Raw genomic sequence first — 11800 nt, 5'->3', positions numbered from 1 at the left:
GTTAAAATCTCATATTTTACAGTTTTGTGAAGAAAAGTTTGAAGATTCTCATAGATGTGACATTTTATTGTGAAAATCAGGCCAAATATAATAAGTCACAATATGCATACTGAAGTACAGTGTTTTTACTGCTAATCTATAAGCATATTTAAACAAGCTGTAGCCCTGAGGTTTCATAAATTATAAATTAATTATAAATAAAGTAAATTATATGTATATTCTGGTCATCCTGGGTCAGCATCGCAGGGTAAATGGAATCTGGATCAGAATAGCCAAACTCTCTCTACCAGTGGCTCTGGAAATTAATTACACAAAACACTGTGAGGATGACTTGAACTGATCTTAAAGGTGAAGTAAAGTAAGAATGGTCATGGGAAGCAGGATGATGCTTGGCTCAAGGAGGAAAAGGCTCATGCCCAACATGCCCCGATCCAAACAGCCAATCAAAACCTTTACTTTCAGTGACATCAGAAGCCACTGAAATATAAAAATACAGTATATTTTTACTGAAATGAAAGTGGCAGTAAATTAACTGATGAATTTAAAGCTACATCGCATAGTTTTAGGAAGAATTTTAAAATCTCAAATGCTAAAACTATAATTGATGTTTCTCTTCTTGGAATATAATTAAAACAAATCCCATCTTCTAACTTTAAATACAGATAAGCAGTAACTAGTTGTCCTCCTCTCAAATACTTTGTCTCTATGTCACTGGCTTCTTCCCAAAACTACATGGCAACCATATGATAAAAATGTTGTATCCTAACAAATCAAAGTCAACGGAGATGGGTAAAATAATCATATCCATCAGCATGAATCAGCCTCAGTCATGTCGTTTCCTTGGGGGAGGTGGGAGGTACAGTACAGGAGGGGGAGGAGCAAAGGGTGGGGGATGCTATGTTTGGTTCCTACCCAACAAATCTAGTTCCTCTGGGTCCCAGCTGTAGCACTGGACTAACCAGGCTCTCACCTTCATTAAGGGCTGGCAGCTTTCGGGGAAGATGTAGTTTACTGTGGCCACAAGATAATGAAACACACATACACACACTCGCAAAGTCAGTAAACGCACACACCACTGAGTTCTAGGTTTGTATCTTTGATAAGACAAATTCTTCTTTCCAGTACTCCTAGTGCATTTAGTGACATCAGTAATGGCAACAAACCACTCACAGGTACTGTATATAGAGGTAAGTGTTTATGTATTTATACAACCCCCGCCAGCCGACCATAATTCTTGATTAGGCTCAGATCTAAGGCTAAAGTATTTATGTAATCAATAATATATACCAGATAAATATCTACTCAGTGAGAACCACGTGAATTTTATTTTAAAAGTGTTTTGTTATAATGTTGGCAGTGGTGAAGCTGAAAAGCTGTAGGGCTGGGGAACAGCTGCAGGGGAAAGAGGGGGAAATCTGAGCAAAACTGGACAGAAAATAAAGGCGAAAGTGAAAGTGAAAGAGACAGCAAGAGAATGTGCATGTTTGTGAAATTTAGATTATTGTTAATAGTACAATACAGCAGCATTATTCTCTATTCTTGTAGTGTCTAGATTTGAGAGCAGTGAAATATCTCCCTCAGGATTCTGAAACTGCTGGCTCAGGATTGTGAAATTTAAATAATTAAGATAATAACATTTTTCACTTCACTACATATGCCTTTGTATTAACAAGTGGCCCTAGACATACAATAGTTTTATCCTCGGCTTTGCGTCAGGTTGTCCTCGGCCACCGTGTAGTTACAATCATGCAAACAGCTTGTTGGGTATTATCTCGCACGTAGTTTGTTGCTAACTGAGGCGAATAATATTGTCAGTGTTTGAAGGAAAATCAAAACATATTTAATTAAAACACAACATATCTAATCAAGAGCATACTAATTTCGTTGCGCATTACTGTGTAATGACAATAAAGTCTGTTCTATTTATTCTATTATAGAGCATTACAATAAGATTACAAGTAACATAAATAATGTTGTGCTGAAATGTTAAAACAAGTCATTTTTAAGACTAACAAGTACACATATCATTTGCCAAATATGTTTCAGCTTCGCAAATGTTCTCTCGATTTTATGACTGTAAAAAACGCAATCTGATCACTTCATTGTTTTTAAACACTTTGACATAAGTATGAATGCACATACAGAATCATGATCTAATATTTACTCAGGCTTTCTTTTAATTCCACAATCTACATACTGTATGTGCACACTTTACATTAGATAGTGATGTTGCCTTTACTTTGCCAAAGGGTACCACAGCTGGACAAGATGAGCACGCTGCAACAATTACACTTAAAATGCAAACTAAACAGCAGCTGTCACACATCATGATGCACATACACACACACATTCAAATCTAAACGCAGATGGTAGGAAATGGTGATGGTAAGAAGCAGAGGGAAGGAGATGTCAAGTCAATGAACTAAGGTGGACAAAAATGAGAAAATTAAGCAAACAGCAACAACAATGTCAGTATGAACAATATAAATGAAGTCTTACCCGAGGAACTGAGCGCCTGCCGGACCGACCTCCACCAGTCGGCTGGCCAGGCCTTCTCCTTCCACCATCGGAGGAGGTGATGCTAGTTTGTGCCTCTTGACCAGCCGACAGGTGATGCGGGTGGGCGCCGTGCACTTTCTGGGTGGGATGATAATGCGCATCCCGTTGTGACGACTTCCTCTCATGGAGCCACCCCTGGCGTCGACCATGAAGCTGACCAGGAACCTGATGGAGAGTGAGGAGAAAGAAAAAGGAGAGGGAAAAGAGACAAAGAGTGGTAGGAAACAGACAGAGAGAGGTCAGAGGGCACAAAGACATGATGTAAAACAGTGAAAAAGAGAGAAGCATATGGGAAGGATGAAGAGCCAGAAAGGGAGAGGAAATAGAAAAGGAAAAAGAAGTAAGGCATAAAGTTTTATCAGTTTAACATCAGTACTGATGGAGAGAGAGAACTTTAGTGGGAATGAGGTCACTTTTCCATGCTGTGATCTTCAAAACACACAAAGTGTGAGCGAGAGAGAAGAGATAAAGAAAGAACAGAAATGTCAGGAGTCTTCTGTGTTGGCTATGACTCTGCTTTTACGAGTGGTGGTTACAACAGCTTCATTAGGCAGCAAGAAAATGTGTCAGTGAGCAAACAACTTGCCACATTTCTACTACATTAATGTTCAAAAAATGTTTTTCAAAGTCAGCTTTTAAAAACTGCTGAATCAAAATGACGTCAAATTACAAAATTATTGTGTAAATTAAATATGAATTAGAAGGTCAATATACCAGCACAGAAGCTTCCAATGTAGCCTTTAATTTACCCATATTAGAAAACAGTGTAATTCTGTGTGTAGCTTGTTTTAACTTAAAGAAGGAAATCCCATAGCTCACACACACACACACACACACACACACACAGAATCACACCATGCAATCTGGTGACAGATGTCATGTTAGTTCGTATGTAGTTGTTGAACCTGCCTACTAGACTGGCCTGTGGGTATAATACATTAGTCTAGAACAGGGCTGTATATAACTGGCTGCTGACTGTTGGACCTGAATCTGTAATGACTGACCTGTCAAAGGGCAAAACTCGCTGGTTAAAAATGTCAAATCATTCAGATCCAGCTGTAACCAAAGTACACGTCCACGCCACATTCTGCTAGATCTTGCAATATAAAGTCATTCAGATCAGTTAGAAACTCACAAAGATTTCCTTCAAACAAAAGGGATAAAACCAAAAAATCCAAACCACTTTATGTCAGGTTTGTAATGGCACAGCTGGTGTGTGAGGAGAGCAAACACAGATGTTATGAGTGGACAGAGAGGGGAGGGCATGATGTCACCGGAAGTAACAAAGTAGCGGTGGCAGTGATAAAGAGGGAGACCAATCATAGTCAATCACCTGCTGTCGTACTGCGGGAGCGGAGAGGAAAAACTGCAGGATGGACAACAAAGCAATGCAGGAGTGACAGGTCAATAACAGAGCTTAATCACTGAAAACACCACTGAGCAGACGGTTACTAAGGAGCCATTCACCAGTTTGGGAAGGGCACTTGTTTACTTGCTGGCACAATTAAATGCTAAATGTAAGGCTAAAAACAGCAGCTGGTTACTTTAGCTTAACACCAAGACTGAATTTTTGTTTTTACACTTTACATACGTGTTTCTATGCATTGAACAAAAGAAACAAGACTTGTTAATTAGTGAGCTTTAGAGCTGCTGCTAGGCGGATCTCGGAAAGAGTCATGCTATCTGTTTCTACTGTTTCCAGTCTTTATACTAAGCTAAGCTAACCAGCTGCTGGGTGTAACTTTGTTTTTCTCATAAACGCTCCATCAGAAAAAGATTATGCATATTTCCCAAATGCCACTGTAAATCACAGCTCCTTCATTTCCACAATTACTGTAGGTGAGTCACAGCCAAATCTGCTGCTGCAAGGCCGATATTTTACCCTCAGCATTGGCATGATAGCATAGGGGCTGATTTTTGTATTTGGTTAGAATGAGAGAGAAACTAAGGAAGAAGAACATACAGTGCTATGCAAATGGTTTAGGCACCTGAGATGTTTAGATTCTTGTTCATCAAGCAAACCATGAGAGAGGTATCTGACCAGTCCCAGACTGATTTTGCAGCATGACAAGAAGCTCAAACATACATCCAGAGGACTATGGTGCTTATTTAAAGACAAACGGTGCTCACTCAAAAAACTGATTTGATTTAGGTTAATTGATTGATACATTTTTGAAAACCTCTTTCACAGCTTTGTTACCATAATTACAGAAATGTTGGAAATGTAACTACCACTAACAGATACATTTTACAATTTGAGAAAAAAAAAACAAAGACAATCAGAGAGGATGAAGAGAATCCGCTGCAGGAAAGAAGAGCCATTTTGTCCAGGGGAAAAGCCATGAGAAAGAGCACCAGCAAGGAAGATCAGTAGAGAATACATACAGTACAGGGTTAATGAAAACAAAAAGAAATACTAGTCCTAAATCGCTCCTTCCATAGCCTCCTTTCCTCTAAAAGCAGAAATGCCATGTTCTCATTAGCAGCTTTTCTACCTTTCCCCCTTCTCCTTTGAGACAGCAGGGTAGATATTTTCACTGACCTCCTCCTTCCCTCCCTTTATCCGTTCATCCTGTCAAACATACTTACCCAGAGTGTATTGGTGAGGAGACCAGGTTGACATTATCCATCGCGTCTGCAGTCCAGCTGTACCTCCTCAGAGAGTCGTTGTCAACGTCCTTAGCCACTGCCAAATGCTATGGAGGAGACATCAAGGTCTTTGGAATGTATATCAAATATAAGTGTTTCTGAGGTGTCAGCAAAAAGCTTTGCTCATGGGGCCATGCATTTGTAGAAGTACAAGGTGATTGTATGACTGTTTTTAACCATGTTTCCCATTCAGGGTAAACACTGAGCCAAGGTAAAAACACCTTCTCTGGGGAAGGAGGGGTCACTGCTAGTGCCACTTCTAGGATTTATGGTGGAATCATACATTTATTTCTATACATGCAGCAACTGTCATTAGATATAACATCTTATTAAAACATGAGCTGCTGAAAGCATCATGGTGACATTCAGTATATCAGCAAAGAAGCAAATCAAAGAGAATAACCAACTTCCAAATAAAAAATATATCTACATTAAGAATGGAAAGAAAACCAGAAACCAAGATCCAATAAAATGGACAGATGCAGTCAGTCTGTTACAGGATTGCATGGCCATGCATGGAAAGCAGAACTGTTAAAAAATTATTTGAATCTAAAAATGTTCAAGTAAGTTTAAATACTCTCCTCACAAAGTAAGGTTTTCTTGAGAAAAGAGTTTGAAATATTGACTAAAGGAATTCCAGAATTCCACACTAGTCCATTTGTTACTTCCAGGCTGGACTACTGTAACTGTTTACTATCAGGATGTCCCAATAATTCCCTAAAAAGCCTCCAGTTAATCCAAAATGCTGCAGCCAGAGTACTGACAGGAACTAGCAAGATAGATCATATCTCTCCCATATTAGCTTCTCTCCACTGGCTCCCTGTAAAATCCAGAACAGAATTTAAAATCCTTCTCCTAACATACAAAGCCCTTAATGACAAGGCGTCATCGTATCTTAAAGACCTCGTAGAGCCTTATCATCCTAACAGAGCACTTCACTCTCAGAGTGCAGGTTTACTTGTGGTTCCTAGAGTCCACAGAAGCAGAATGGGAGGCAGAGCCTTTAGCTATCAAGCTCCTCTCCTATGGAACCAACTCCCAGTCTCAGTTCAGGAGGAAGACACCCTCTTTACCTTTAAGATTAGACTTAAGACTTTCCTTTGTGATAAAGCTTATAGTTAAGGCTGGATCAGGTGATTGAGCCTTCCCTTAGTTATGCTGCTATAAACCTAGGCTGCTGGGGGGACCCATGATGCTCTGAGCTCCTCTCTCCTCACTCTCCATTTTAATTTTATATACCACCTTTGCATGTCATTAACTTTGTCGCCTCTCTTCCCTAGCTTGCCCTCTCTGCCTCCCTGTACCTTTCTGCAGGTATACCCAGTCACCGGCCACATCAACCTGCCCAGTGTTTGTTTGTTGTGTCTTGTTGCTTTTCTTTTCTTCTCTCTCTCCTCTATCCACTCACCCCAACCGGTCAAGGCAGAAGGCCGCCCACCAAGAGCTGGGGTCTGTCGGAGGTTTCTTTCATTAAGGGAGTTTTTATTCCCCGCTGTTATACAAGTGCTGTCTAATGGGGGATTTGTTGGAATTTTCTCAGTACTTTAGATTTTATTATTGTATGCAAAGTGCCCTGATTTGATTGTTATTGTCATGTGGAACTATACGAATTAAACTGAACTGAATTAACCCCAAAAGACAGTACACATTTAAAAATTCATATTCACAAGAATACTGTGCAAAAATGTTGAACAAATAAAGTACATGCTCTAATAAAAACTGTCCATGAAAACAAAATTATATTGTATTTAAATCATAAGAAAATCTGAAAGACAGATTTTCACATGCACTGAAAGAAGGACTTGTACCTTATTGTGTTGCTCTACTATGAAAGACCTTTCCTTACGGAGCATCTGCAGCAGCGTGAGAGGGGGTGCGATGTCATTTACCAGCTGTTACATTCACAAATAACACATTTGTGTGATGCTGAAGCTTTGTCAAATTACAGCACTGTGTGTCTCCGTGATCAAGCCTAAATGAGCACCCCAGGCTTAGTACTAGTGCTGGTGTGGTAATGGACTACAAATTCTTAACAAAAACTCTGAATTATAAGATGGGTGCAAGGAATTATGTTTGTTAGTAAGGGTGTAATGAAAGTCACTATTAAGTTGTATTATGAGAAATGCAGTGCTTCTGGAACTAGTTTGGGAGTACTATTGAACCTGAACTGAAAACGTATTGCGGTCCTATCAGTAGTGTGTTGTATTACCAGCAAAACTGGCATTTTTCACACAAAAGCCAACTCTAACAACATATAGCTGATTCTGTCTTGTGCTTCTGTTACTGAGCACATTTCTACAGTTGTGTGGAGGGCTGACCTGGTAATGCAGTGACCCATGTTTGATGCTAATTCAACATTTCAGCCACTACCTATGCCAGAAACACAGAGGCAACCCTTCATTTTGAGTTAGGAACTGATGCTATATATGCAAAGAGCAAATACCGTTTCATTTTAAAATCTTAAAAACACAGCAAAGGTTTTTAACTCTAACTCATTAGGTTTGATGCAAAAGTTCACTGATGGGGACCTGGTGATAAAAGAGGCATGCTGTCTTTTAGCCAGTAGGTTAAATTCTACACTAAGTTCCACCTGAATTCCTCACCATCATAAGTGCCATTCTGATGCATCCTTAAAGTGGCCGTGCCATCACAGCAAACACTCTTTTAACCATTAATCTCACTTCCTCTTTCAGTAAAAGTCGTCTTTATGTCAACACCAATCCAGGTGTAAGAGGACTGGTGAACAGGTTTTTGGAGACAGGACCGTGTGTCTCATGAACCTGCAGACTGCTGACTAACAAACAGGGAAATGGAGAGACTGAGAAACAAAAAGAGAGGATGCGTGTGCAGCTATAGTCGCCGTACGTACCGTCTCCTTACTGGGCGCCAGCATCTCCTCTATCATCATGCTGTCCCGTGTGAACGAGCTCCGGTTCAGCGTGTTGGACCTATCAGAACTGAAGGAACGCAGGCTTGGTGTGGTTGTCGAAGCAGTCAGGGATTACCAAGACAACAGTCACAATGATGGGGAGGGGAGGTGAGGGGGAGGAGGGCAGGTGTAAGAGGGAGTGAAAGTGAACAGAAAACACAAACATAAATGCATTAAATGCATGCAGCTTCCAGGAACCCGACTGTGTCCCACTAGCAACAACCACAATGCAAGACCAAACGAGAAAGATATAGCTGGTGTGTACTTATTTGTCTGAGGCAACATCTTAAACTACACAAAGCCAGGAGGAATCCAAATGCAGCCACATCAGCGCTGGCTGACCTTCCAAATAACACCTGTTGGATGATGAATGTACAGTACAAAAAATAAAAACTAGACAAACACTACAACACTTTGTAGATAATTAGCTTCTGTAATTTTCTCATCTGTTGACAACGAATCCACATTAAACAGTAGACTGTTTCTGTCTGAGTGCATGTTTCACTGACTGCCCGCTGTGATGCTGCTTGTGATGAAGTTTTGACTTATGAGGCAAATGAAGAGCGCTCCTGAGCAGTGACATGTGATGAATGTTTACAACAGCGCTATTTGCTCTTCGCTAGTAAACGGACATGAACCTATTAGCCTGAGGCAAAACAACAACACAACTTGAGATACTAAAATGACAAAAATATGGATATACACTGTATCCTTCATGCTATTATCTCAAGATTACAAATTAAGCATCTGGCTACAGTGTCTCAGTGTAACAGGTATTTTATTGTGAAAACATGATTATTTTGAGAAAAAAAAAAGATTGTAGGTAATCATCCTTATATTTCAACAATAAGCTTTATATTATGGAAGAGAATATAGCTCTAAAATCACAGAGGAATGTATCTCTGAACATTTAGAAAACCATATGAACAGTACAGATCGAACGGTCTTGAGAGGACGAGACTAAAAACATATATTCAACCTTGGCCGCTCTCTGCTTCCTTTATAAGGCAAAACATATAGTACTGTATATAAAACACAGCACAATCTGACTTTAGTTCTAATTATCACTGCAATGATCTAGTGTGTGCGTCTATGTTTGCAATAACATACCCAAAACATTGATCATGTGCCGTTTAATACGTTTTAGATTTGCAAGGTCAGATTTGTGTTATTCGGCTATTGAATGCAAAAAAACAGTTACACCTAGCTTGATCAAAAATTAAACTAATTTATGGCACAGTCACTCCATTTCCCATGACTTAGTGCTTTAAGCATGCAGCATGTATTTGCACTTGGCCACTTCCTTTACAGCTGTACTTACTACTACTCTGTGTGTATGCTGTTAGCCTGTGTGCACTCTGTGAGCCCAGTAAACTTTCCATTGATGGACACTGAACTTTCCCTGACTTTAAAAAGTTGTCATTAACAAAACAAACTTCCATCCTACTGTCTGATGAACTTTTTGTTGTTTCTTTTCAAAATAAATGTTTAAGTATTTCCATTAATAAGACTGTACTTTTTAAAGGTGAAAATGTAAACATTTGTTTTAAAGGTAGTTATCCTTCTCGGGAGTTACAGTGTTTGACACAACTGACCAGATTAATCTGTGCTGTCCAGGCTTTGTTGGAAGCTATATGACACTAAACTGATGAAGGCAATAGCATCCCTATTGCCCACTAATAATCAGTTCAGGTCCCTGGAAGCTCGATGAAGGAACACTCCACATAAAAACCAGAATGATGCAAAGCTCCACCTTTGTGGCAAACCCACAAAGACCTAGGCATAAATGATACAGCCACCACAGTCAAACACAACAGGCAGTTTTGTACAAGCACACAACCCAGCTGAGCTTTTTTTCAACTGAAAGCAAACAACTGGACCAAGATCACACAAGTGGACTGCAGTATACACAACACAGTGCCTGATCTGGACATACAACTGTGTTAAAAAAGCATAAAACTGGTCACAGTCATTATGTTAGTAATGAAATGAAATGGTAAACAACAGTGAAGCACAAAGTCATGATAGCAGCTGGGGTTTGAGGGTGTAAATGGAGGACAAGAAGTGAGATGAGTGGGCTAGGGGGGTGGTGAGGGAGGGGGACGCCTTCATGTCTTCAGCCTTACCTGACTTTAGGACTAACATTTGGAACGGACATGAGGAGAGAACAAAAGATCGTGAACAAATAGAGGAGTGGACACAGAGGTGAAGAAATGCAGACTGGTAGAATGAAGCCAGATGCTGACTGACTGACAGACCAAGCGACTGAAATCCTTACTTCTGACTGAAATATCAGCATTCACCTACATTTTCCTACAAATTCAGTGATTTGTTACGGAGCTGTGAGGAGGGAGGAGCTATTCCAGGGCTCTATGCTAAATGTAAATCTCCTTCGCTTTCTACATGTACAACTGACTGACATTTCGGGCACTTCCAAGGTTTGCATGGGGACTAAACACATACAAAAGATGAGCTGTGTTAGGGAATAAACAGTTATTTGGATAGATAAATAGACAAACAAATAAATCACAGTATAAACAGACTTTCATTTGGAGTAATGAACTGTAATGAAATAAAAGATGCTAAAACTTTACAGAGCTGAGGGGAAATGAAGACAGGTGATGGTTATCTGTGGGTCTGATACACATACTCACATGATCCATATTTCCATATAAAAACACTGATAAGTGCAACTTTAAGGAGACAAGTTAATTAACATTTCAGTAGGAAATATCACAGCTTAAAATTCAGCATCCATAGAATGATCTGAATACTCTAAACCTCTCATCCTGGCTTCTTGTCTAAGCAACAGCAGCTGGGTCTTGTGGGTATTGTAGTATTTAGAGCCATACCAAACTGACAGAAAAAATTCTTCAGAATTAAGTTGTAATAATTTTAACAAACAGACAAATGGTAAACTGAAAGAGTCTTTAAATTATCCAGGAGATTCTCCATGTTGAGGATCAATGGTGCTCTGCAGCTCCTCCCACCTCTACATTTTGTGGTGTTCAAATAACAATAGAGATCCCACAATGTTTTTTAAATAATAAACAACAAACACAACATAACTATTTTTTCACTTCACTAATTAATTCGTAAAAATTTATAAAAACAATACAACAACTTGGAAAAGGATGTTCAATTTTTAAGTTTCAAAAATAATTCACTTGACTCAAGCCTATTAATCAGCCCTAGACCTAAACATAGTTATAACTCATTTGAAAGTCTCACCCTGAGTCTCTCACACCCAAACTGGAAAACTCAAAAGCCTGTTCTGTTTGTTATTGTATACCATCCACCTGCTCCTTATTCAGAGTTTTTAAGTGAATTCTCAGACTTTCTGACTGATTTAGTGCTTAGTACGGATGAAATAATAGTTTTGCCCCAAAACCCTCTTCTGTCTGACCATTTTCTAATAACTTTTGAATTTCCATTAATGGATTATACTCTATGTGGGAAACAATTCCACTACAGCAGATGTCTATCTGGCAATGCTGTTACCAAGTTTAAGGAAATAATTCCGTCTTTATCTACTTCAGTGCCATTTGCCAAAACAGTGGAAGGAGGCCACCTTAACTTTACTCCCACACAAGTCGATAATCTTGTTGATAGTACTGCAGCCTTCCTGCGTAATACACTTGATACCATTGCCCCTCTGAAAAA

At 39.5% G+C, this 11800-nt stretch overlaps 1 protein-coding gene across 25 annotated transcripts in view; it reads right to left on the bottom strand.

Annotated features, from left to right (window-relative positions):
- ank3b (ankyrin 3b) overlaps positions 1–11800 on the bottom strand; it is a 128474-nt gene that overhangs the window by 37217 nt on the left and 79457 nt on the right. For 15 of the 25 annotated variants that reach the window (XM_020616519.1, XM_020616517.1, XM_020616513.1 and 12 more), the window contains 3 exons: positions 8078–8180; positions 5149–5255; positions 2500–2724 (listed from right to left, as the gene is read on the bottom strand). In XM_020616519.1, coding sequence (XP_020472175.1) covers positions 2500–2724; positions 5149–5255; positions 8078–8180 — 435 coding nt within the window. Of the gene's footprint in view, positions 1–912; positions 1012–2499; positions 2725–3892; positions 3926–5148; positions 5256–7016; positions 7062–8077; positions 8181–10263; positions 10276–11800 lie in introns of all 25 variants that reach the window. The other 10 variants (XM_020616533.1, XM_020616524.1, XM_020616531.1 and 7 more) reach the window with 3 other exon arrangements.

Source organism: Monopterus albus, unplaced genomic scaffold, assembly GCF_001952655.1.
Source record: "Monopterus albus unplaced genomic scaffold, M_albus_1.0 scaffold175.1, whole genome shotgun sequence".
Taxonomy (NCBI): domain Eukaryota; kingdom Metazoa; phylum Chordata; class Actinopteri; order Synbranchiformes; family Synbranchidae; genus Monopterus; species Monopterus albus.
The sequence above is the reverse complement of the archived record's forward strand: the minus strand, read 5'-3'. Positions and strand labels throughout refer to the sequence as shown.